Source organism: Manis javanica, chromosome 8 (assembly GCF_040802235.1).
Source record: "Manis javanica isolate MJ-LG chromosome 8, MJ_LKY, whole genome shotgun sequence".
NCBI classification, from domain to species: Eukaryota; Metazoa; Chordata; class Mammalia; order Pholidota; family Manidae; genus Manis; species Manis javanica.
In genome coordinates, this window is record NC_133163.1 from 3,457,106 (window position 1) to 3,484,195 (window position 27,090).

The 27,090-nt window shown below is 48.6% G+C and overlaps 1 protein-coding gene across 13 annotated transcripts in view; it reads right to left on the reverse strand.

The window, feature by feature from the left end:
- TECPR2 (tectonin beta-propeller repeat containing 2) overlaps positions 1-27,090 on the reverse strand; it is a 105,611-nt gene that overhangs the window by 34,016 nt on the left and 44,505 nt on the right. For 11 of the 13 annotated variants that reach the window (XR_012133651.1, XM_073241809.1, XM_073241810.1 and 8 more), the window contains 11 exons: positions 25,571-25,728; positions 19,604-19,916; positions 15,882-16,014; positions 12,658-12,960; positions 10,884-11,872; positions 8,658-8,841; positions 6,597-6,770; positions 4,460-4,640; positions 3,415-3,556; positions 903-1,143; positions 108-197 (listed from right to left, as the gene is read on the reverse strand). Coding sequence is in view for 12 of the 13 variants with exons in the window: in XM_073241809.1 (XP_073097910.1) it covers positions 108-197; positions 903-1,143; positions 3,415-3,556; positions 4,460-4,640; positions 6,597-6,770; positions 8,658-8,841; positions 10,884-11,872; positions 12,658-12,960; positions 15,882-16,014; positions 19,604-19,916; positions 25,571-25,728 (2,908 nt within the window). In the remaining variant the exon portion in view is untranslated. The remainder of the gene's footprint in view (positions 1-107; positions 198-902; positions 1,144-3,414; positions 3,557-4,459; positions 4,641-6,596; positions 6,771-8,657; positions 8,842-10,883; positions 11,873-12,657; positions 12,961-15,881; positions 16,015-19,603; positions 19,917-25,570; positions 25,729-27,090) is intronic. The other 2 variants (XM_073241815.1, XM_073241816.1) reach the window with 2 other exon arrangements.

Sequence of the window (27,090 nt, forward strand, 5' to 3'; positions counted from 1 at the left end):
ATCTTATCTCTGAGGTCCACAGAGCTGCACCTCACCCCAACTTGGCCAGTCAGACCATGGTTTAGATTTTTCAACTGCCAAACCATGTGCTGTATTTCTCCACCAACCTTCATTTGTGGGGGCAGTGGAAGCCAACACAAAGGCCCATCTTGTCGCAGAAGCTGTCCCACGGGGAACCACATGGCTCCAGTAAGTGCCTAGAAAGAATAAACAGGAATGTGTTAAAGACAAAACAAGAAAATACACACTTCAGAGCTTTCCTTCTAGACTACAAACGGTTTCTAAGACCTCTTATAGCTAAGTCCACAGTGCCCTTATCTCAAGTGGTGTAACCCAGCAAGGCAAAGAGGCCCTTCCCTTATTCCTCTCTCAACGCTGACGGGCAGAGCCACCATCACGCCCAGGGTCAGGGGGAGGCCTCGAGGTGAGAGAAGAGCTGGAGAAAACTCACAAAGCAGGTATCCACTCACAGAAACAAAACCTGGGTCAGTACGTGAGGATTTGCACCTACATTTACAGACCTGGCCAGAGCCTGGCATTTTCAATGGTGTGATAATTTTCCACTAGAAAATGGACTATTCTCACTAGACTCTTCAGGTTGGGTGGATTTTTTCATTTGAATGTGAGATTATGAACATAAAAATGAGCTCCACTAGCTCTGCTATCATAGGTTCCTAGGAATCTGATCACGCAGCCCCCAGCAACTGGTATGCAAGCTGCAGGACTGACAGACTACAGAAAAGCAGCAGCTACAAAGCCTAAGAACACCTCGATCACAAACATTTCACCCCTATGCACTCAGTTATCTTCTCAGGTTGAGTTCTTAAAGCTTTCCTTTCAGTACTGGCTTCAAAGTAAAGCTGCCTAACAAGCCAACGTGAAAATAAAAGTAATCCACCCACCGATGAGACTTCCTTTGGCGACATGGAATTCATTCTTGCCTGAAGAGATCCAGACACCACTGTTGTTGACTCCTAGAAGGCTCGGCTGGCACTGAAGCTGCTGGGACCAAAATGCTGTGCGCAATTTATCTGCCACCTTTTCGACGGGCACTTGGGCTGCTGTGGCCACTGAGTGTGTGGCGTGAATTATGGTCTGGAATAAGCTGCACTGGTCGAACACCACGTAGTCTGTGATGCTTACCTGGAGGGGGAGATGGGCAGACACCCTGCTTTCAGTGCAGTTACAAGCGCCTTCTGTATGCTCACTGCTGAGAGGTAAGGTTCTCGCCCATGTCCAGCAAGTGCCAAATACACGTGCACATGCCCATTTGTGTAAGGATGACAATAAAGTCAGACAGGATAGCACCAAACCTCTAACTGTAACTGCTGAGGAATAGAAGAAAATTTTATACACTTTTATACCACATGGACCTGTTTCAACAAGCATGCATTAATTTTGTGTTCAAATATCACCCCCTTATCCCCCTGAAGTCTTTTACTCTGATCAGTGAGAGAGGATAATTTTGCTCTTAAATTTACATATTTCCAATGAACAATAGTGTACACTACTTAGAATCATAATATGGGTTTAAAAAAGGTAGGAGAAGTGGGGTAATGAAGTAATTTATGCTCTAGATCAGAATTTAGCACAAACCAGGACTGCCGCGGACACGCAGGATGAGCCCTGGCCCAGATGCACAAACCGCTTCTCTGACATTCCTGGACATGCTTCTCCAGGGAGCCTCCCATGAGGAAAACAACCAGCAGCTCAAATAGGGTGTTAGAAAGTTCTTTCTAAGGTGGGTCAGAATGCTCTGCTGGGTTTGATTATGGAGAACAGTGTTGTCCTACTCCTCACGCAGGCCACATTCCCAAGTCACACACAATGAAATGTTGACTGAATGTGACATCATTCATCATAGGGAACTTACTTTATAATAAACACAAAGAAAAAGGAATTGTGGCAGAAATCAGTAGTTTATTACATGTACAAATACTGCCCTCGTATCTGTGAAACCCTTGACTGAGCTGCTGCCCTCTGAAGTTTCTGGGAATGGCTTTACCATGTCAGGACCCTGAGGCCCTGCCGCAGAGCCCTGAGCCCCCTCCTCACTCTCAGCAAGCCTCCACCAGCAGGCTGGGCGGTCTCTGCTGGAGCCCACCAAAGGCGGGCAATGAGCCACACAGCTGTGGGATGGCTCAGGGACCTCTGCCCCTCCTCGAGCATCTGTGCAATGCCAAGGCCACATGGTCTGCCACAGGCTCAGTCCTAGCTCCTGATTTGCAGGCATGCAGGATGCAAATTAAAACAAAGAAAAGAGAGGCTGAGCAGTCAAACATAATGCTGGCTGCAGCACTGCAAAGAAATCAATCTTACAGTGATTAAAACACTCTGACTCCAAATACCTCAAAGATGATTCTGTCATATTCTCTAAAGATATTGTTCTGAATATCATAAAATGATATCTGGTTTTCTTTAGGCTACTTAAAAGCAGAATTTAGTACATATATATACATGTGAGGGTGTGTTTCTGTGTGTGTATGTATAAAAGCACATAATATGGTTACGAGTATAGAGAAGGGATTTTAAAATAATCGGTATAGCTTTTCTAGCATATCAGATTGGAGACCTATGCACGCATCGCATACACACATGCATACGTACCAAGGGACAACTGCGACTCAGGTTTCCACATTCTCACCTGAGACCTAGGAGCAGCAGCCGATGGAAGGGGCTGACTCCAACGAGGGGCATCTGAGCAACAGTAAGACCCACACCAAAGGGGACAGGACTAAAGAGACACTGTGTTTCACAACTGCTGGGTGTCAGTATACCCCTCCTGCCACAGTGGGAGACCGTGGGAGCTATGTTTACAACGAATGGGATACCAAACAGGGGGAAAGGAATGACTCCTTTGAAAGTACATTCTAGGCCATGCTGGCTGGGATCCAGTCATAGAAAGGGTGATGACACCCACTCATTTCTCAGAGGGTTTCCTTTGCTGGAAGCATGTGGAAAAGTTCTCCTTTGTTGGAATATCATTTACTTAGAGGCCTTTTGAACAAGCAGAGAAAGATGAAACTGTGGGTTGTGGTTTTCAAACCTATTGCCTACACTCTCTCCTTAGAACATTTACTCAGAGTCAAGCATCATTATCACCTAGGTCTTCATCTGGGTGGCAATGGGTTTATTTAGCATAAAATGACAAATTTCTAAGTAACACCCAAATAAATATATAAACAGAGCCTGCATATTCAAACAAAGAGAGTTTCCAAGTTATTTCCTATTGTGAAAAGTTCTTGGTATTTCTATAATGCTCAAATACAGTGAAATCTAACTCATCAACTGGTGAAAGTGAACTGTTAATTTCATGCAACCTCCCCAATCTCTTTGAGAAAAAGAAGGGCCATGAAAGGGGAGCAGAAGCCCCAGCTCAGGACCTGGCCAGTGGCCCTGGAGCTGGACACCTACTTGCCACCAGTGGTCATCATCTCCTTGGGGCGTCTTGGAAACGATGCCAGTTCTGAACCACAGGTTTCCGCGGATGTCCAGAGCCCACAGAGTCTGCTGGTCCCCAAGAGTTACACAGACAGGCTCTAAGGCCTGCCTTTCACTGAAAACCAGGAGGAGAACATGGGAGTCAGCACCATGTCTACAACTGCCAATGTCAAGGGTCTCGTGTGTGGGTTTGGCCTAGGAGAAGAGATGCTCCTCACCCACAAGTTCTCAGGAAGGAAGCTTGAGTTCTGAGTTAAATTACTGTGTGGTAGCTTCTGAAAGACACTGAAGACCCAGAATGGCAGGGAAAGCTCCTGAGAGGAACGACCTAAGGGATGTGTGCTGACTGGCGTCAGCCTGCTTCCAGAGCCGCCCCAGAAGGAAGCACTGTCGGGCAGGCAGGGGCCAGGCATCTCCCACACACAGCCTAGCACAGTTCTAGCTCCCAGAGGTGCTTGCTCAAGGTGAGTGGGTTGCTAACTTCAAACCAAGAATACCCTAATATAATTTTCTTAAAGACTATTAATGATTTCATGTTAGCAAAATGATTTGACAGTAATTCCATAATTAATATATATATGAAGTAACCAAATAAGTTACAATTCAGAGACCAGTTTCAACTGACTCGGATGATAATAAAGAAAGGTATTTAGCCCTAAATCATGTGAAATTCTAAACAGAAACTACCTGACACTGGGCAGTTCTGAATAGACACTGTCATGAGAGACTGGACGATATGATGCTCGACTGTATGTTACACAAGAGGGAAGCAGCATTTTTAGATACTGAGCTTTGACCCAAGGTTCAGTGTGCCAGTCAGAGGTAGGGGACAGGTCTCTGAAAGGTCAGCCTGCTGAAACTGGCTCTGACGAGTCCAGTGAACACCATTACCACAGAAGCCTTCAGGGAACCAGCTTTGCCCAGGAAAGGCTCCCATGGGCGCCTCAAGGGAAGTCAAGCTGATAAAGAACGGAGGTGGGACAGATGCTGAGGAGTCCCTTCCCCTCCCCGCTGGTACCTGACGATGTCACATGCCCACTGTTCCCCCTCAGGGCAGAAGCTGCTCACGCCCTCCCGGTAGAGGAGGGCTCTCTGCTCCGTCAGCGCCCACACAACATTGTTTCGGGCTGTGACCTGGGACAGCGGGTAGGGACAATCGACCTTCACAGCTCTGGCACAGGGACGATCCACACTGAGACCTGCCAAGGAGACAGACAGGAAGCCCCCAAAGACACAGAATCAGGATTTCATACCTCATTTTATTTTGCTGTTTGCTTATTTTCCTTTTTTGGTACTTTGCTATATTCTTTTATAATAAGAGCTTTTTCTTTTTAAGGAGGAGTCAACATAAAATGGTTAAATTGTGCTTAAACATAACATCTATCTGAAGGGCTTTCAGATACTCTTTGCAAATGATGGAGTAATGAATAATTCAGAATCCGCTGGTGTCCCAAGCACCTTAAGACATTCTAGAAGAAGCTGAATGCTGGGGCAAGAGGACCCAGGAGGAGGACGCTAGCGCCGAGGGACGCCCTCCTGTGCTCCCCGGCTGTGGCCGGTGCGTCAGATGAGCAGAGCAGCTCAGCCTCCAGTGTCAGGTCTTGCTGTGTCCCTGCTAAGTATACGGAGGGGCCCGGAGGGATCTAAGGCCTGCCGCCATCCTCTACCAAGCAGGCCCAGCAAAGTGGCTTCCCTCTCCCTACTCTTACCTCGTGCGGGCTGGGATTCTGCTGCAATGAAAGCCCCTAAATTTCCTACATGAAAGATGAGCTCTGTTACATGGTGAGAGCGCCCAGTCCCTGACATCCAGTCCAGGGCTCTGTGCCCCCACCTTGCAGCCTCTGATGAGCTTGAGAGCCACTCCCAGGGGAGCCGGCAGAGCAGCTGCTACCCAACTGCACAGCCCGTGGCCTTGGCCTGCAGTTCCATCCTGTGCTCACATGTGCGCCCTGCCTGACCACAGCACCTATAGTATTGCAGCCCTTGGCTTCTATTTCCTCACACTCAGTTAGGGAGATGGCCCTGCAGGATTCTTATGCTACAATCCCCTGGGCCAGCCCCACAGGATCTCCTCTAGCAGGCTCATCTGAAACCACAGCCCGGATGACCTTTAAGGCATTAGTGGTCAAGAGGTCACCCACTCCTCACCCCCCACCAGAAGCACCCCCATCTCCCCACCAGGAGCGAAACTCAGATGACCTTGCGAGTTGGGTATGTATATGCCTTTCCAGGGCTGCTTTCACATGGAGGGAGACACAGGAACCAGGCTGGACACATGGCCCAGAAGCTGGCAAGGCTGCCCACCAGGCACACGCAGGAGCTTGTTGGATGCGCCGGCTCCCACACACCTGAGAGCCAGCCAGGTGTGCGGGGCTTTCCATCTCAGAGAGTCATCCCTGGCTGACAGTTCATAACAGAGATTAAAACATTCCCTTTGAACCAGCAACATTAAATGGTGAGATTGATCTTCACAGAAATCCAATACGGCATCTTGACAAACAACACAGAGCGCGTGCCCCATACCCCCTCACGGATCCTGAACACTATGAACTGCTTTTGGAACCACATCCTGTTTTACTGACAGTGCATAAACACTGACTCTCATTACAGCTTATTTTTAATAAACAAGTCCCACTGTGTCTCTTCCAGCAGCTAACGGTTCCCCTCAGGGCAGTTTCTTAGGACAACTTGAACTGCTATTTAGAGCAAATTATTTCTTGTTATTTCCTGATGCACATGTAAATAAGTTTATAGAAACAGGGCTTTAAACCTGGCTGAAAAAAATCCAGCCATAAGCCAAAGGAAAAATGATTCTAATGTCATTTCCCTGTTATTCTTTTCTTCTAAGATCTGATATTGCAGGACAAGTGATACTCAATGGTTAGCCATTTTAGCCATAGGGAGAATAATAAGATTCTGTTTCTATCCTTCTATACCTCATTAAATAATCCCGTTAATTGTTGTCCAAAATTTGTCCTGGGTTGAATTTGAGTAAGTAGCAGGAAACTGCTGACATAGTCCAACAGCAGATACTCTCCTTCCAGAATTGTTTTAACATGAATTACTCCTAGCCTCTCAGCCAGTCACTACCAAACCAAGGGGCAACTTGAAGCAATTATGCCAGCATCGACTGCCCCGGGGCTCCCTTCAGTCACCTGTCTGCAGGTACAGGTCCCCATTTGTCCTGATGATCCAGGCTGTGTCATCACTCAGGGCCACAAACACTGCCTGGGGCAGAGCTTCATACCAGTGCCGCTTCCCCTTGATGGTCACTTTCCCACAAGCAAAAGCTCGGTTAGATTTCTGCTCAATCTTCCAGAGAAGGGCTCCTGTGAAAATAACAATTCTACTCACTGCCCAAAAATACCGAGAATTATTTACACAAAATCATCGTTCTGGGTGCTTCAGGGATGGCGTTTTCTATCCCCCACTGCTTTGCTTTCACTCCAACTGGGGAAAGACCCTGCAGTGCTGAGGCCTGAACCCCTGGTCACTGCCCACCAGCTGTGTGGCTTCAGGTGTCATGTCACTAACATCTCCAGGACTTCTTTTCTCATCTGTGAAATGCGGACCATGTCTACCTTACAGGGCTGTTAGAAAGGCTGGGGGTGAGGCTGCATTGACGACACAGCACCCAGACCTGGATGGATGGGGGGCATGCCCCAACAGGAGGGAGGTAGTGCCATAGCTGTTATACCAGCAGGCACAGCCAGTGTCCTCTGAGAGGCTCAACAGTTCTAGAGGGACTCAAAGGCGTCTGCTCTGGACCAGCCAAGCGGACCAGGTGCAGGGAGAGGAAGCACTGAAGCTGGGCTTCCTTTCTCACTCAGAAAGGGGTTCTCATAAATGGAAATGGAACAGGGAGGGAAGGAAAGGAAGGGAAGACAGGAAGGCACTATACATAGATGCAGCGTTTGGCACGGAATAGGTGGCGAAGTGTTAAGATACCACTCGAGAATCATCTGAGCACAGACGGGCCAGACCAGAGGGTCTGACGGTGAGGAGCTCAAGTGAGAGCAGAAAAGTAAGACAGACAGCCAAGCCGCAGCACACCTTGAGTGCCACGGTACACAGGGGCTCTGGTGCCAGCTGAGTGTGGCCCCGAAGGACATCTCAGATGAGTTCACTATTCTGGTGGAGACACAGTTCTTCCTAGAGTAACAAGGGACTGAGTGGCTTGGAAACACAAAGTAATTAATATAATCAGGAAAGAACCAAAGTTTCTAAATGGCTGGGGAGATGAACCCAAAGGTAAATGACAGAAAAAGAAAGAAATGTTCAATTACATAACGCCAGCTAGTATAGTAGTAAGTCATTAGTTCAGTCTCTAAGGAGAAACACTGTTCAAACAAGCAAAGAGGGGAAGCAAAGTAGCCTTGCACGAACTAGCATTTCAAGTCAAGACGGGCCAGAGGCCAGGAGAGCTAAGGAGCCCATGCTCAGCCATGTTACTGGGGCAAGTCCACAGCCTCCCGTCTGACTCCTGTTCCAACATCCCAACAGTAAACCAGGTTCTCCGAGGCAAAGGCACACAAATACTTCTGTTCCACCTATTTCCTGGCCTCCCAGTAGAGAAGGTGGCCAACGTATGAACGCAGATGAGCAACTGATCCTGCACAGACTGGGGAGGTATTTCAGTCTAGTAGAACCTCATTCAGGAAGTGTCTGTCTACTCCAAGTCACTGAAAATGGCCTCATTGTGGCATGAAAGAATGAATGAATGCACTGTCTTTTTACAGTCAGGAAGTAGGCTGTTCACCCAAAGCATATATACAGGTCCTTAAAGAAATAATTTATGGAAAGGCAACCAAATAATCTGAACATATTCAACATATCCACGGGCCCATCTTCATTAGTTCAGTTGCTATAAAGCAACACTAGGAAAGAGAAACACATTTTATTTTTATAAGGAGTTAGTATGTCAATATCTCTCCTAAAAAAAAAAAAAGAAACCTCAAAATTCAAGCTATTTGTTTAGTTTACAAAAATGTATTCCCGTGTTACCATCGAAATTGGCAAGAACCCCAAACTCAAACCCCAAATCCATTTACAGTATTTATTAACTGACATCAAGTGAATTCATGATCTCTGGGGAAAGCCCCTCACACCCTCGGGAAAAGGCCAGCCTGTAGGATGGACTGGAGTTGCTGCAGGGGCTGCTGGGTGTGCTAAGCCTTCTGTACCTGGGGCGGGAGCGGGGAGTTGGGGAGGCAAACCTGAGGGCGAGACTGCCACCTGCTGGACGGCTTCTTCAAACTTCTGCCAGCGCAGCCCAGCACCAGGCAGGGCACTGCAGAACAGACAGCCTTTGTAGTCCAGGCACCAAATGTACTTCTCAGAGACCGCCAGGCTGAGGATGCCGCAGCCAGGACCAGAGTAGCCCATCCAGCTTTCTGCAAACTAACAAGGGCAGAGCCCAGTGAGCCTGCGGCAGAGGACGCTTGTCGTACTGTTGCCAACAAGAAAAGTGTGCAGGATGCCAGAATCAAGGAGCTGAGAGGATCTTGGAGAAGCTATGCAAGAGACCCACCCCCAGCATCACTGGACCACGCGCTAATAGAAGCATTCTGAAACAGGAGCTGTTGTCCCCCTATGGGGACCCCATGACATCCCGGATAGCCCTCTGTCAGCATGTGACATCCTTCCCAACGGAGCGCTACATTCAAAGGATCTGGCTTCGTTCTAAAGGTAAACCTCACTTTACACAGACGTGTTCCTGGATACTCAAGGGCAGACTGATGCTGTGTGTCTAATCATCATAGAAGCTTTAGGAGAAGCAACACTACCACTTTCTTAGTTTTTTCACCATATTTTTTTCAAGCACTGCTCCAATCATCAGACACATCATGTGGCTGGTGGAAATCTGGCCAAGACATTGCCTCACTCAATTAGGTAAATTAAGGTTTAGTTGCTAGGATTCTTCTAAAAATTAAAGCTAAATAAAGCCTTGGTACTTTCAGTTTCCTAAAACTACAAATCAATGCATTTGCACACTGCACAGGACAGAACGGGGCCCAGCCCTCGCAGTCTGCCGCTGATCGCCGTCACCGGCCGCTCCCGCACCTGGACCCCCCTGACCCAAAATTTCTTGGCTTTCCTGCTACCTGGAGGGGCCAAGGGGGGACCAGGAGTGCAGGGGAGAGGTCCTCAAAGTACCAGGTTCCCTCTCACCAAGGGAAGGGCTTTTCTAAAGTTCTGGCCTAGAATCCCAGACCATCTGCTGGGCAGTGCTGTCCCCAGGCACCCCTGTGTGGCTCCCACAGCCCTGCTCGCCTTGCTAACTACTGTCACCGGGGCCCCACTCACCGGTAATTATATGCACGCATGTTGGGCTCCTCCCTAGGACTGAGCCTCCTGATTGTCACATGCCTGAGGCAACTCCAGCACCAGACCCAGGATCAGGTAGCCAGAGGCCCTCCAGAAAGGGTCAACGCAGGTTAGACGGAGTGGGAGCCACTTTTTGGCATTTGTCTCAAAACAAGTAAGCAGTATGTCTCACTTTTGGGGCAGGACAGCACAGAGGCCAAGGGGCCCTGGGGCCGGCCTTGCCTTTCACTCACTCCGTGACCTGCCTAAGCTGTTCCACTGTCTGCGTCTCAGTCCCCTCCCAAGTGGCACCACGACACCGCCTGTTTCATGTTTGCTCTGTTTTTAGAGCAGTCAGTCAACAAGCCTGAGGAAGTGCTTAGCATGCGGTGCCTGGCATACAGCGACAGCTGCCCACAGGTCACACACTAGTGACACCAAGAGATTCCAGTGGGACATGTGGGGAAAGCACACATGGCTGTAAGCTGCAACTTCCACACCTTGCAACTTGGTAGGGAAAGTTACAGTACAAGGGTAGATTTGAAGTACAACATAACAAATAGTAATCATTTGCTAAGGAAAGTAAGCACTAAAAGTACTAAAAAAATCACCTTTTTGTATAAAATAACCAAGAACAGTTAATAATCACCACATAATTGCATGGGCTGGGTGGACCCCAGGAGACTGGTCACCCAACACCCCGTCTCTGCATAGCCTGCAGAGGGCCTTGGAGCTGCTTTTGGGTCAAAGAGACTGGAGACACCTGCTTCTTGCTGCCAGTCCCCTGGAGAGGCCTCCATGCCTAGCACCCACACAGAGCCTTCTCCTCCAGGGCAGACCGGTTCTCTGGAATGGCCAGGCCAGGCCAGCCCTCCTCTAAGATGACTGACACTAAGCCTGTGCTGGTCCGGCCTCGCCAGGCTGCAGTAAACAGCGAGATGCCATCACACTGGCAGAGCGGGTCACTGAGCAGGGATGACCACTCAGCACCGGTCTGAGTCATTCAAGAGCCCTGCGCCCAAACCTCCCAACTCACACTTTGAAACATGTGGCCTACAGGTTTGCTGCAGGAATAGAATTTCTTCCCAGAAGGACAACCGTCTGCCAAAGATTCCCTTGAGAAAGAAGCCACATACCTGGTCTGCCTTCAGCAGCCCGGGGTCCTCCGTGCCTGGACGGCTCAGGTCCTGCAGGGAGCGACCACTGCTGAGCTCTGTCACACTCGTCTCCGAGGATGAAGAGGGCAGCCCGTGGGCATAGATGTCCTCCTCGTCACTGGATGTCAACACCTGTTCCCGGGAAGGCTGCTCAAGCCAAGGCTCATGGGTTTTGGCTGCCAAGGCAGAGGCCAGGGTTGTCACTCGCCCTGCCACACTCTCCAAGTCATAATCAGAAATGACCATTTCCTTTTGCCCTGTGGCACTGTCTTCGACAGTGCGCCAGGGAATTGAGCTGAGGCGGCCAGGGGCCCCTGCATGCCTCTGGAAGCCTTGCGCTTGGCTGGGCTCCTCAGCGCTGCCTTCATCAGCTCTGGTCCTCCGCAGCCACTGCTCAGCACTGGGGGCCCAACGGAGGCTGGAAGGCACCAGGGCTGAGTCCAGGAGTGGGGCTTGAGGGCCATCAGGTTCTGCAGCCCGCACCTCCCAGGTCTCAGCAGAGCCGCTGTGGTCTCGGCAGGGCAAGGGGCTGCTCTCTGGCCCACCGCTCTCACGACAGCGCTCCTCTTCGCGTGCTGTGACGCTGCTCCCCTCCAAGTCTCCCCTCGGTGGTGAGGGTGGGCTCAGCACCCCGCTGTGCAGCCCCGGCTCCCCTGTGCAGGTAAGTGGCAGGCTTTCAGCTCTATTGTCTTTCCCTTCATTCAGCGAGTCAGGGGTGGGCTCAGGTACCTCCAGTACACTAAAGGTGTCCTCAGGGTCATTATTTTCCTGCAGGACCCCATTCACCTCACCACTGAAGTTGCTCTCCTGGTCAGGAGACTCTGTGCTCCACCGATCCACAATGCTGCCCAAACTTGAGGTCAAGGACAGAAGGTCTGCGTTCAGGGACTGGGGACTGTCACCAGGAAACTCACAGCAGGGAGTTGATTCAAGGGAGCTGTGGCAGGTGTTCCTGCTTCTTCTGCCTTCTAATATAAAACAGGGAAGCTTAAAATGAGGTATGACTCCACATAAATAGTAAGAGACTGAAAAACAAAATTTTGGCTCAAGAAAAAATACATTTTAAATGAAGGATATTTAGTTAGTAAAGAATAAATCTCTTAAGTACAAATTATCCCAGTGGAGGGATGTTCGAAATGGATGGGACTGTGGTACACATGATGGGCTTTGGGGCTTCACTCCAGAAATGTTAACTAAGAAAAATGAAGGACAAATGGATCACAGGCCAATTTTTTTAAATCACTGAAATGCTTAGGAATCTGATTAATATTATCCTTCAATACTGTAGTGATCTTCAGCTGGAGAAGACTAATAGGCAAAGGATAATAAATTTAAAAAAACCTGAATGTTAGATCCCTCTAGTAACACATTTCTAACACTAAACATAAAAGGATCCATCCAGATACCAGTGTAAATCTTCTATTTCTATGACTTTCCGTCCAGGTTCATAGACTCTCTGCTCTAATGAATGGTATAAGTGGACAATCCAGCGTTTTTATCTAAATATTGAAAAGTAGAAAACCCAGACCCATTAGGCAGGTAGTATCATTTAAACCGCACACAGACACTTTACATGTGTGTGTAGTATTCTTTTCGGATATATGAATTATTTCACAGTGAAACTCCTTGGAGGGAGGACTACGTTCATTTCCTGAGGACCCGCTCTGCTTCTCAGAGGAACAGCGCTCCCGCGGGGCTCGGTGGGGCCCCCCAGAGAGCAAAGGGGCGGCTGTGCGCGCTGCTGTGGGCGCACCTGTCTTCCTCCTCCTCTTCTTTCTCACTTTGAGAGGCATCACCACAAGCTCCTGGTCGAAGTCTTCCGAGCTAATCGCACTGAATCGCTGCGAGGCGGGCTGGCTCCCCTTGCCCAGCCCGGGCGCTGCCTGGGGCCCGGAGCCGCTGTCGGTGGGGTTGAGCGAGCTGCTCCTGCTCCTTGGCTCGCTGGCCACGGAACAGCCTCTGAGCCTCGTCTCAGAAACCGTGGCCCCTGAAGGCTTCTCCACACGCTGCACGTGGGCCTGCTCTGCGCACCCTGTTGTCTCCAGCCTGTCTCGTGCTGAGAAAGAAGAGCGTGGCTTTATAAGCGGCTGCCCCGGAGAAAGCTGCCAGGCTCTTGCTCAGGTTTGCTGGCCCCGACACCAGCCTGCTAACTTCAGAGAACCGAGCAAAACTAAAAAAATTGCACAAGAGATTCCAACTAATGGTTTTTGCTCTCTAGGAAATCCACATATCAAAATCAGTAAAATAATTCCCTACAGCTGTGTCATAACTCAGTAGTAAGGAAATAGCGCTAGTATATAGCATTTCTCACTTTGACTCAATTTGTAAAGGAGATACCTGTCTATGAAAAGGACTTAGTGATACCTCATACTTATACCATGCCTTAAATACACTTTACTACTACTCAATGGGCATTTGAAATATGTATGTGTACCTGTAATTAAATTTCCGGAAATTCAAGAAAGGAAAGGTAATTTTCCACCAGAACAAACTCAAGACAGCCAAGTACATTGATGAAGCTGTGTCTGATGCAAGTGGACAGCAGAATGAGGCCCCATGCTTCGTCCCCATGACTACAGCCGGCGAGCTTCCCATCTCTAAGGACCCGTCCTTCTCTCCCTATGATGCCAAAAGGCCACCAGGGCCAGAATGGCTCCTGCCACAGCACCCTCAACACAGGCCTGGCCCACTTTGGTCCACTCAGCCATCCTCTTGTTAGTGAGTGTGAACCATGCCACACACCGTTCCCCATGCTGGGACATGGCCATCAACCAGACAGATAGAATTCCTGTCCTGTACTGGCATCATCAGAAGCAGACTGCAGGCTCTGGAGGGCACCCTGTGGACAGGAAGGGCAGGCCTCTGCTGGGAGTGAAGCGCGGGCAGGGCAGGGACTTGTCCAAGGTCACAGGCTAATGGCAGATAGTGGCCTAGAGCCACCCAACAGCCACTGCTACAGGAAGTTATTCAAATTTAAACTAATCAAAATGAACTGAGGTTTAGATTCCTCAGTTGCACTACCACATTTCAAGTGCTCAGCAGCCACATGCGGGCAGCGTCGCCTACTGGACAGCGGGGCCTGGAGCTCACCCTGGGTGGCTCCAGCATATAAACTCAAGTAACAGCTGTAAGAATTATAATTTTGGAATGATATTCACTGCAACTTGCCCTCTGTGACTTAAAAGGCAATTCACTCCCTTACCCCATCTCTTAAGAGATTGTAAGTTTAGAGCCAAGACAGCTCTCATTACAGGTTCATCTTTCCGGGTGTTAAATGGCTCATAAGGGACTGTTTTTGATATTTTCCTACCGGCTACCTTTGTAACCTAACATTCCAAAAAGACAAAAAGTTAGTGATGCCTCCAGCAGGCCATGGGTGTGGAGCAGCCTCCAGTGTCCAGAGGCTAGAGCTCTGCATCCTGGCTGCCGTCCAGCCCTTGGAGGACCTCGGGGTTAGCAGTGGGTGCCAGGTCCTGTCCAGGATCTCACCCCATCTCCTGCAGTCACTCATCCCTCAGCTGAAACTGCCGAGGGTAGAAATCACACTGGAGATGCCCCTGTGGCCAAAACCCCCAGGAACCAGCAGGGCTGCCCAGTGACAGCAAAGGGGCCACCCTTCTGACTAGCTTAGCAAGGCAGCGGAAATCAGGACTCACTGCTCAACTGGGGGCTCATCATGCACTGCCCCAAACCTCGTTTTTATGACCTGTAAAGCGAGGACACCACTTGCTATCAAATAGTTACGGAGTCTCTTCTCTGTGCCACGTGCTGTGCTGAGGCACAAAGGTGAGCCACGAGATCCTGGCAAGCAAAAACCTATCACTTCCTCAGGGGGAGAGAAGCAGTAAGTGAAGGACTGAAGTCCCACAGCTGAAGGAGGAAAGCCCCCCACCCTCCACCGGACTCAGTGAAGGGAGGGAGAGGCTGCCGTCGCCAGGCACTGAGAAGTGTCCCAGCAGCAGTAACACCCGAACTGGGTACTGAATACGGAGTTGGGAGGAGAGCAAAGGGAAAGGAAGCCATGCTCCAGGCAGCACAAGTCCAGAGCATGGACGTGGCTGGTGCCCTGGGCTGAGTGGGCAGCAGCAGGAGCTGAGACGGGGAGCTGGCAGCAGTGGGGTGGAGGCACGTGCAGGCCCTCCGCAAATGGGGCCACAGGAGCGCAGAGAGCAGGGAGGCAGCAGAGACGCCACTCCCAGCCCGGGGAATCTCCTGCAGGTCTGTCAACGGGTCAGGACCCCCGTGAGGCTGCTCTGTGAGCTTTGGAAGCCACAAGTGAGGGGGCCCTGGGCCGGCTGGGTGCCCCTCCTCTGTACAATCAGTGCCTTCCATGTAGGGTTGTTCTGGGGGTTCTTTAAGATCATGAATGCAAAGTGCTCCCACAGTCTCTGGACATAGTGAGCAGAGAGTAATCGGGGCAGGGGGCAGAGTGGCCAGGCTGCTGTCGTCACCATCAGGAAAAAGCTCTCTGATGGTCCCCAAAGGGCGTCGGATGTGTGTGCGAGAATGCGTATTAAGATTCTTTGCTCATGAGACTGTGAGCTTGCATGAATTACAAAGTCAAAAGCACAAACGATCACCAGCACCACGAGGAAGAGCTGGTAGGGCTATAGGGTGTGCCGGATGGCATATGTGACTGTTCCAGCATCTTACACAGATTCGTGACCTTTGAGGCAGGACACCCACATGCTGTCCCAGAGCCTCAGAGTGAGCGGAGTCCTCCGCCCTCCTCTTCTAGACGCCCCACATTCCAGACCCGCAGAAGCGACCCTGCCAGATGCAAGCTGGCCTGACAGAGCTTCAGAATAGGTCAGTTTCATGGAAAGAACTGTGAACAGCCAATCAAAATCAGAGGAAACCCTCCATACCTCCTAGTTTAGATAAAGCTACAATCGTCAGCCAGAAAAATAATGGTAAGTTTTCTGTGTTCTAAACTGCAATCACATACACACCATACATTTTATAACAAATACAAACCTATTGATGCTAGTCCTTCAGGTCTGCTCGATATTCTTATAATGTTCCTGTCGCCCTTTAAGAAAAATATTTCATTTTCTGTGCAGGAAACCGACACAATGTCACCTGAGCCTTCCAAACCAGCAATGGTGGCCTGTCAAAAAAAAAAAAAAATCACAAAACCAGGCAATGGGACCAGTTCAGAGCATATAAGCATGTGTAGGAGTCCCAGTAAGTCAAGTGGTACTACACTGTTAAGACAACTTGCTGAAATTTCTTAGAGTAATGCAACAGCTGACAGATACGTGACCTGGAGTTGCATACTTGCCAGCGAATCCCACTTCTGGGCCAGCCACCCTCCTCATTTCTTGGCCACTGACGGGACCATGTCCCACCTTGCTCCCCCTCTGTGATGTGGGAGGTCCCTCCTTCTGGGCAGGCCCTGCCTGCCGTGCCCACTGTCAGCGTAGTTTCCTGCCCCTTGCTTCCCAGGAGAGTTCTGGGAAGCACTCCTCAGGAGCTCGCCCTCCATGGTAACAGCCGAGACTCCTTACAGCTCCATACAGCTCGGGACATGACACACATCACCCCTGGGCTGCAGCAATGAGCCGACAGCCCAGCCCCCGCTGTGTGCGCTCCCGCAGTGCGACTCATGGCCCTGAATGCAGCGGGGGGTTAGGGAGGAGAGAGGGCTGCCCTATACCACCTAAAAGCAGATAGCAAACAAAACATGGGACATCCTGAGCCCACACTGGTTCAAAAAAGAAAATTCCTGCTTTTCAGCCAACAGTGAAAGAAAGAGACCATTTCATTGTGGAAAGAAAAAGGATCTGAGTTCTTTGTTAATCTTTAAATACTCCTAATAAACAGCTAGAAACACATTAGTTTGAAAGCTGCCAATCCCGTTGCTAGTTTGACTCTGATGGCAGCCACACTGTCTGCTCCTGGACTAAGCGCTCAGAAGAAAGAACTGATTACAATCACCAAGTGTCCTGACCCACTGATTAGTAAGTGCGCAGTGAGTTCAAAGAGTACACAGAGAAAGAAGAAAAGTTAAATTCTCTGTAATTGGGGAAGAATACAAAAATGTCTTTCAAGATGTTCCTTAAGAAAAGAGACCCAGGAGCCAGAGACGGGTAAGATTCCTCAAGGGAGGAACAACCTAAGACAGGCACAGTTGCAGGGGGGCCATCAGGTGAGAAATTGGGGATCAACAGAGGTGAGGCTTAGAACCTCACCCCCCCTGTTTTGAGAGAAATCTTCTGCATCTGTGGATGTTTTAATGCCCTTGTCTAGCTCAGATTAACACATAGTCTACAGGCACACACATGATCATCTACATTTGCTCTCTTACAACACTAAACTATGTTTTCTACCTTTATCTTGCATCTACCTACCACTTCAGCATTTTATTTAAAAAAAATAATAATAATAAAGGGAGAAATGTGAGAGATGCCCTCTCAAAAAAAAAAAAAAAAAAACAGAGTGGAGGAAAAAATTAGAAATCAAATGTTCGTTCCTGTTGCTCCAGGGGAACCTGATGCCAGATTTGAAGTGTTCTACTGGTTAAGATGAAAAAGGAAACAAGAATCATAGCTCTCTTGATCAGGAAAAAGGAAAGACCATAGATTTCTTTTTTTTAGGGAAGACTAAATTTTTGTTGGCACTAAATTTTGAAAGAAATTTCTCCTATGATACATAGTAGAGGGATATCCTGACAACAGTTTTTGGATCAAATTGGAATTTTCTCTAAAAGAAATTCACTACTGCTATAATGACTTTTGATAAGAGTTAGCAACTGTAACAATGACGTTTAGCCCCGAGATGCTGATTCAGTGCAGGCTTTGATCAGTTCTTGAAAGCACAGTGGATGAAGCTCGAACTGGCAAGAACCTTGGGATACAAATGCTATTTCCGAATGCATTAGCCATTCTCTTCTTTTGCATCTTTGTTTGAAAATGTAAGTGCTGTGTCATCAATGTTGTCATCCAAATCATGATTTCTAACAGTGTGCAGTGTTGGGTGATTCCTGGGACATGCACTAGACACTTGTCCCTATGCCCACACTGATGATCAAGGAGGAACTGGTGATACGATCATGCAGACATGGATCCACTTAAGTTAGTTCTCATCTGATCTATGTATTTATTTATACCATGTCTCTTCACAATTGAGCCAATGAGGCACACAGAAGATGCATAATATAAAATGGTAAACAATAAATTAAAAATCAGGATGAGGAAAAATTAAATACGGAGTCAAGACAGGGGCAGGGTGTGAGGTGAGGGTATAGGGTGAGGTTGGACAGAATGAAGATGTGATGGCAATTAAGTCTTACTATTGTTACAAATTGGCTGCGGGTTTGTTTTGGGCTCCCTGGAAGGGAGGTGGCAAAATTGACTTATTTCCCTCTGTTCAGCAAATGTCGCCCTGAAACACAGTTATACTATGTTTCCATCATTCTCCCTAATCTGTAGCTCTTTACCTCCACGAAGAACTAAGGATGGTAATTGGCTCTTTGCCACCCAGCAGTAGCCCCCAGTGGCCTTGCCTTCACTTGCATTTCTAAGAGCTGTCTGCAAGGCTGTGCGCGGCTCCTCTGTTCCCATTCCACCCCAGGCTTCCACTCCAGGCTTGTCTCCCTGATTAGCTTACTTCATCACGTGCCTGACTCCACATTGGGGCTGCCTTTCAGATTGGACTACCTCTACTAGCCAGCCCAAGTGGCGACTTCCAAGAGTGATTATCTGGCTGACCCAGCGTATCATGTTTTACCTGGCCGTGTTACGGGCTGCTGGCCAGTCTATGGACTGGTGGCCTGGGTCAGGTATCCAGTGACCCTGGTCGGTTAGCTATGGGTCAAGTCAAATGGTCCAAACTATGAGCCAGGAGGATATGGAAGGAGCTTTGGGTGGAACTGTTTCCTTGCAGTGAGGTTTATGTAGGGCAGGTAATAAAAGACTTCATCTACTCACCCAGGAGAGGGACTGAGTGCCCTCTTTGCTCTTTGAATTTGTTTATAAAATAAAAACCTTTGTCTTTCTTAAAATCTTTTCTTCTGAGTTGTTCAAGTCAATTTCTTTGGAAGTATATGAAAGGCTTTAAGATCCTGTGGTAAACAGTCTCTTTTAAATGTGTTAGGAATATTGATTTCTTAATATATTTCACTATAATCCCCTCCTCACTTAAAAATAAAAGTCATTCTGCCCTTGTACTGTTCACCATGTAAGAACTTATTCACCATGTAAGAACTTGTTCACCATATAAAAACTTGTTCGTTATGCTTCAGAAGATTGGAGACTGTTGAGAATTAGGCTTGGGGTTGATTAATGATTGTGCATTGAGTCCCCTATACAGAATTTTATTGTTGTTAACAACCATATGATCAATAAATATGAGAGATGCCCTCTCAAAAAAAAAAAAAAAAAAGAAAAGAGACCCAAGGCTTAACGGCAGCCTGGTGACCCCTCTGACAGGACTCACCACCCCCCACCCCCACATTCCAGGTGATGAGACTCATGGTCAGAGGCACAATCAGGCTGCGGCCTTCAGGAAGAAAGTGGCTTTATCAAAATCAAATGTTTTTTCCAATCTACAAAACTGACCAAATCTTCATTTGATTTTCTGGACTGGCCCAAAGGAAAAGGAAAGCATTAGAATCAACACTGTCCTTCTATCATTCCAAGTGATAGTCCACACATACTCTCTAGACACCGAAGATGTGGTGCAATCACTTCACTTACCTGGTTGATGGTGTCGAGAAGGTAAATACTATATTCATTCCAACTCAACACCCAGCCTTCTTGAAAGAAACATGAAACAAGCCCCAGCTGTTTCTCGGGTAAGCTGCCACCTTCCTGGTCGGAGGATTCCAGACGCGGGTACAATTCAAAAGGCTTGATTCCTCCCACAAAGACATCCTTTAAGATGAACGTGGCTTGAACAGATCCATGGATGTCAGCCTTCCACAGCCGGAGCCCAGGCCGTGCTGCATACAAGGTTAGATCACTTTGCTTACAAAGTCCTGGTATAAAACAAGCACCAAATTTCCCAGTGCTGAAATTACAAGGAAAAAAGAGGGAGAACAGACAGGGGCTGATTTAAGGTGGTAGCTGTCAACCCCTGATACTAACCCTAACAAGAATTTCTTGGCTAAGCCTCAGCAAGATTGATTTCTTTTTAAACCCCTTTCTACACTTGTTATTGCTGTTAATTGAACCACACTGTCACCTCTGTGTCCACAAAATAAGGTCTTGGTCTTACGCTCCCCACTTTATACCCAGGGGGTGTACCTGCTGGCACACATCCTGGTTCACACTGCACTCGGGGCTTCATCTCCACTCTCTCATTGGTCACGACAACCCTGCAGGACAGATGTGACAACTTCCATTTTAGAAAAGAGGAAACTGAGGCAGAAGGTGCAAATCTGGGTCCGACATCCTCTCTGTGCTTTGAAATTCTGTTCCTTCTATTGTCTGGTTGCTGTGCTTGCTCCAACATCCCAATGAATGAGCTTTGTGTGAAGAACTGAGGCAGCCCTTTCTGAATTTCTCTAACCCCATCAGAGTGCCCAATCTCCCTTCTGGTCCCCAGGCTTGGTATTTTTTTCTGTTTTTAAAATTATGAAATAGCTAACAGAAACAACAGAACCTATGCTTCTACACTGAAATTTGTGTTTATTATTTCCTTGCTTTTATTGATAATTTAACCACATTTCTATGTATTCCTGAGCATTACACAATTCAGCATTGTCTTTCATTTGTATTAAAAAACGATGCTATTTGCATACTTTTGCAACTTGCTTTTAACTTAGTGTTACATTTCTAAGATTCATCCTTGCTGATAAAAAAGCTGTGGCTCATCCATTTTCCCTGCTGTACAGTGTCCCACGGTATGTTCATTCACTCTCTTGTCAGTGGGTATTTGAATTTTTTCTACTTTTTGACTTGGAATAGCAGTGCTGTCAGAGCTTTTGCACATGACCTGCCAGCACACAGCAGTAGTTTGTCAAGGGCGTTTCGGAAGTGGAACTGTTGAGTTGTGGAGTGACAGTCGGGATGTGGAGAAGAGCTGCTTCAAGTTGAGAAGACAGTTTCAAACTTTTTCAGTGTGATCATACCAACCTATACTCCTGTCAGCGTCTGAGTTCTCATTGTGCCACACCTTTGCCAAGTCTCAGACTTCCACAGAGTTGATTTAGGAGTTTCAGTACAACTTTAAGTCCTGCTGATTTTCCCTCCAAAATATTTCTCTGATTTTGAACAGTAGAAAGAGTACTAGCTTTAGATGGACAGCTCGGGTCATTTTCGCCCTGATATTTAAGAGCTACGTGATGTGTAATCTTTCTGGATCTCAATGTCCTAATCTGTAAGCCAGGGATGACAATTCCCATCTCAGAGGCTGAAGGGAGAATTAAATGACATCATCTGCGGAGGCACAAAGAGCAACACTTGTGACACTCTAAGTCCCCACAACACTGCCTGCCACGCGGAGGCTGCAGCTGGGGGCTGCCCCTAATCCCCAGCCTCCCACCTCACCCTGTGTCATTGTTGCCTGTTTGTCACATGGGCTGTGCCCCTCTTCCACCTCACTGCACACAGCAGCCTGGGAGGCTGTCCCCACAGCCCATCCCACAGTCACACAGATAAACTAGTGTGGCTGTTCCCTGCACTTCAGTATCTCACTAGGTCCCTTTGCAGGGGGTCCAAGGAGGACATCAAATACCAAATGCAGCTTTGAAAAAAGGTCCTTAGACTAACCGAGAATGTTTTAACTCTGTAGATCATTCATGGACAACTCTATAATCAGCACCGTGTTTGATCACTGCCTGTGGGGGATGTGTTCTGGAAAGGTTCTCCAAACGGAGGGACCCCGAGGAGTTCTAGCAGGGCAGCCCATAACCTCTTCTTCCTACCCTCCTGTGGAATCAATTTCTATTTGGTGATTCAATTTGTAAATGTTTTCTTCTATATACAGGCCCTCTTACAGATGTCCTGTCCCTTCCATTTTGATTTGTTCACCTTAGGTAACTAAGTGTTCATCTGAACAAACATCTGGGAGTCCCTGCACTATGTGACACCCTAGTGCTGTGGGTGACAGAAAAAGTAAATAAGATGAGACCCCAGCCCTGCCTTAGAACACGCTGCAGCAGGTGTGGGCATGAACAGCTCCCACACCACCTGGAGGCGCCACACCTGAGGCTTAAAGAGCCGCTCGAGGAGTACCAAGGGGACACCTGTGACTGTGGCATAAAAAGGCCACACCTGGGATCCTGGGTGGACTATTGCCATGTTGAGAAAAGGGGAAGAGGCATTCTGGGGAAAAGAACACGCTGAGCAGGGTCCCGGCAAGCAGCTAGCTCTAAGGAGCTGCTCTAACACATGGCGAGCAGGCTGGGAAGGGGATAACTAGCGAAGGCCAGGTGCAAATTGTCCTAAACCCCTCTTGGCCACCACCCACCTGCAGTGTGATTCTGCAGCATTTGCTCATGTCAGTCTCAATCAGATGCTAAAACTCCAACTTTTAAGGTCTGAGCACTGCAGGGTTCTAAAATCATAAATAAATTAACCTCGTTCTTACTTCTGGTGGACATGATTTCCAAAAAAACCACTGATGACTTAAAGTACTTTAATTCCCTTTATGAGCCACATTCATAGGAAAGGGGTGTTTTCTGGCTAACAAATTCTAACCATAAGATAGTGTTTTCTAACTTAATACATAATTATGGTGCCATAGACCAGAAATGCTGAGCCCAGACAGAGCCCAGAACCGAGAAAGATGGGTGAGGAATGAGCCAAAGCCCTGAAAATAATCTCAACAGTCAAATGCCCTAAGGTCATCCCACAGGCACCACGGTGGCCCTGTCCCGAACTTGATGCTTCGCCCACACCTGGCTCGGACTGCAACATGGAGATGCTGCAGACATGGGTTAGCCCTGACAAGTGGGCCGCAGGGGACACAGCAAGAGGTGTGCAGAGAGCTCTGGCACAGAACAGCGCAATGGAAACACGGAGGAGCACAAGACTGTAGTGCACGCTTGGGGATGCCTGGGGTCTTTGAGATTTGCTGCGGGAACATATAAATTGTTTTGTTCAATCTGAGGCAGTTCACAGACTTGATGGGAAGAGGACCTCACCTTATATGGCCAAGATGCCCCACTTGCCTGCACCTGTACCTGGGCTCTGCTTCCTCAGCTGAGAGAACACCCCTGACCCTATTCCAGCTAACCTGTCTGGCACCCACCAGAGGGCTCCAGGGATCAACGACCTGCACCACCGTTTTCTCTGTGGAGCCACCCCATCTCCCGTATGCTGCCACCAGCCCATCTTTTAAAAACTCACCAGACCATACCTCCACCTCTAGGCAGTGCCCCAGGTTCTGTGCTCCCTTGCACAAAGAAGTCCTCCAAAAAGTCATCGACATGCCCTGTCCACCCCTTCTCCTTCAGCCCCCTCTACCCTGGGGCCTGCTCTCGACGAGGGAGGGATGCCGGCCACCAGGCCCCAAACCCAAAGACCCTTCTCAGCCCCTTCTGCTCAGCTCCAAGTCAGCCCCACATAGAAGCAGGTGAGCTCTGAAACTCAGATTGTTATTCTCCACCTAAGCCCTCTGGTGGTATTCCATCAGGCCCAGAAGAGGGGGAGACAGAACCCCATGCCAGCGCTGGCTCAGGCCTTCCTTTCCAACTTCGTTTTACACCAATGCACCCAACCCCTTCACAGCCAGCCCAGCCCGTTCTGGCTCCTTGAACGTGCCGAGCCCTGGACCAATCTGGGGCCTTGCCGTGTGATGCTCCCTGAGCCTAGAATGCTCTTCCACCAGCTCTTCCCACACTTCAGCTTCAGCTCAGACATCACTTGCCCATGGAGGCCTGCCTGGCTGCTCTATCTAAGAGAAGCAGCCCACCGCCATGGCAGGCCTTACACTGCAGGTTCAGCAGCTCTTGCAGCCTATACACATCTCATGCTTGAGGACAGATGTCTGTCCTCTTGCTCATGGCCCTGCTGCCCAGCCAGCCAACACTCACCAAACACTTGCTGAATGAAGCACCATCTCCAGGGGGCAGACATGGCTGCCGCCCTTCCCCAAGTATGACACACAACAGAAAGACAAGCCCTTAAGACACAGAGGTTAAAAATAATCTCATTCAGGCTGTGTTATCCCCCACTTCTTTAGGGCTCAATAAAACTACCTCCCTCAGAGAAAGTGGGCACACTATTTGATTCTGCATCCTGGAACAGTGCTTGGCGGACACACTTAATCAATGCTGCCGAAAACACTTGACTTTACACAAATGCTCCAGGAGAGGTTCACAGAATGCTGCTCAGATTTCCACACAAGAGGTTGGAAGGCCAAGTTTTAGAAGAAAGACTGTTGGATACATGATCCATGCAAAGGTAACTGGTTTTTAACTCTCTATTCTCCACCTTCTTCCAAAAAGGCACAGTGCAGCATGACACTGACAGATGGACCAGGACAGATGTTGGGCAGAGGAGCAGGACATGGGTAGAGGGAAAGTGAACCAAGATCCGCAGAACCACTAAGCCCAACCTAAAAATTCCACTGAGTTTTCCAGGGACCAAGAGGGAGATTACTGCTTGCCAAAGGCCAAATTTTTTATGGAATTTAGGGGGTATTCAGCACAGAAAACAGAAGCCGAAGGGGAGGCATGACAGTGACTTTCAACACCCAAGGGCTGCCCCACAGTGAAGAGAATAAACAGGCACTGTGTCGCTGCAAAGCCTGGACACAGAACAATGGAGGCGGAGAGGCCGAGGCTGGCTTCACCCATCCGACCTCAGTGGCCCTCTCCGTGCCTGGCCTCGCCCAGCCCCAGGCACCACCAGCCTCAGCGGGCCCTCAGCAGTGCCGGCCAATCGCAGCTCATTGCCAAGGGGCCAGGGCCCTCCCGGGGCCCTCCCCGCCTTCAAGCCCAGCTGCCTACTTGTCCCAGTTCTCCATAGGCAACAGTGCCCTGTCACTGGGGTCCCCACTCCTCCAGACCTATGATCTTTGGTGGCACTGATGCCCACCGTCTCCTCCCGTCCCCAGCCTGGCTTCCTGCCCCCTCCTCCTGGCCCCACCCCATGCCAGCGGCCATGCCGAGCAGGCTATGGCCTGTAGATCACCCGTGTGTTCCTGTTGCCTGCTTCCCAGGGTTGGAAGGCAGGTGGCCCTAACCTAGCCCCATTCATCACTGTCCTTCCACATAGCAGTCCAAGGAGGGACAAGGTCTCAGCCTGAACTCCTGACCCCTTCAGATCCCTCCGCTCACTGGTCCCATTCCTGCCTCTGCCCACTCCTCCAGGAAGTCTTCCTTGTCCCCCAGCCAGTAGAAAGCCTGCTCAAACTCCACAGCACCCTGCGCATTGCTCCACAGCAGGTAATGCAACTTTTTGGCTGAGTTTATTATGCTTCCATGACAGTGGGCCTAGTCTACCAGTTGCACCAAGCCTGCACAGAGGGCAGAGGCACAAGAAGTGGGCATGGAGCCCACTGCCTTGGGGGCAGCTCCAGACCCTGGCACTCAAGGCTCAGCTGCCAAGCCTGCATGTTCCTCCTGTTTGATGCAAGGACAAGGCATCCCAGGCAGGTGGTGGACTCACCTGCAGCCCAGGCTACAAGCCGCTGTGGCTGGCATGTGGCAAACAGGAACCTGGAGGTACTTACAGATCCTCTAGAAACACCAAGCTGCAACATTTGGAGCTTACCTTTTCCTTGGCTGAGTTCCAATTTGCTTGACAGACTTTTCCTCGGTGTAAAAAAGCAGACTTCTTTGCAGAGTAGAGACAAGCAGCACTTTCTGGCTATAGTCCAACTGCACAATTGAAGACGGCTCTTCTAACACCAAATGGGAGTTACAGACACCCTGTTAAAAGAAAGCCCAGTTAACCGCAACTCAGTGTGGGGTCAAAGTAACCCAACGCTCCCCAGAAGCGGGAGGCATCCTTTCTGTTACCTGCACTTAGGGCGAGTACACGCTTTCATCCTCCTCAGATTCAGTGTCAACCCATTTCGATGAAATTATTTGGAAAAGTCCTTACTTAGGAGAAAACAGTCAATGTTACCACCTATCTCAGGCTACATCAAGTTTGACAAGAAACATTTCAAAATTCCATATAATTAAAAAAATGTTCTCAGTTCAAAGAAGAATCCATATAAGCAGAAGTGTATTGCACTATGCATATAATTTATTCAGTTACAATAAAACACAATGGGACTTTCTGTAAAATTATTGTGACAGCAATCAGCCAAATTCATATTACACTATGCCTCCACAGACAGTCAAAGCATCACTGGGGACATTATATCCTTGCAACTCTGAGGGTCAGAGAAAACAGGAGGTTAGAAAGAAGTTAAAATTAATTTAAGTATATTAAAGAACAAAGTAAAATTCTAGAAGGCATTTTACTACTAACACAAACTATATTTCTTGGTGTCAAAATCTGCTTCAACAAGTCAGTCTTCTCTTGAACCTGTTTCTTCCATTGTTTAAGAAACAGTGATACAAAAACATAGACCTTTTTTGAGGGAAAACAGGAAGCAGCCATCAAATACAGTAGTCAAATTTACATATATTGAAATTCCTCCTCTTAGATACACAAGTCTATGAATTTTGACATGCATACAGTCATGTAACCACCAACACAATCAAGCTAGAGAAATTCCCATTACCCCCAAAACACTGAGGACTTCTAAGGCAGAATTCCCTCCTACAGCTGTAGTTATGAAAACTGTAGCTTCTCAGTTTTTGACTTTGTAACGGAGTTACTGTAATGAATTTCACAAGAACATGCATCCTCCCTGTCTCTTCCTGCAAATCTCACAAAGTACTCATGTCTTTAAAAAAAATTATCAGAACCTCAATAAATTATCAAAGTGCTAAGGACAACGTTTTCTGCATGTGGTTTTCCCCCCACTCCCTGAAGCGGTGCATGCTTGCAAACACTCTCTCTGGGCTGCCCACAGGCTGGGGCAATGGCAGCAGGAAAGCATAACTATGGGGACACCGAATAATCTGGATGAAACATTTACCTGGAGAGCAGTGGTCCTCAAAGTGCAGCCCACAACCCCTGAGGGTCCTTATTACCCTGTTCAAGAGGTCTGCTAGGCCCAAATCATTTTCATTATAATACTAGTTATATCTGCCTTGTTCATGGGTTGGCATTTGTACTAATGGGGTACCACATGGGGAGAGCTACTGGAACCTCAAGTCAGCCCAAACTGAGCA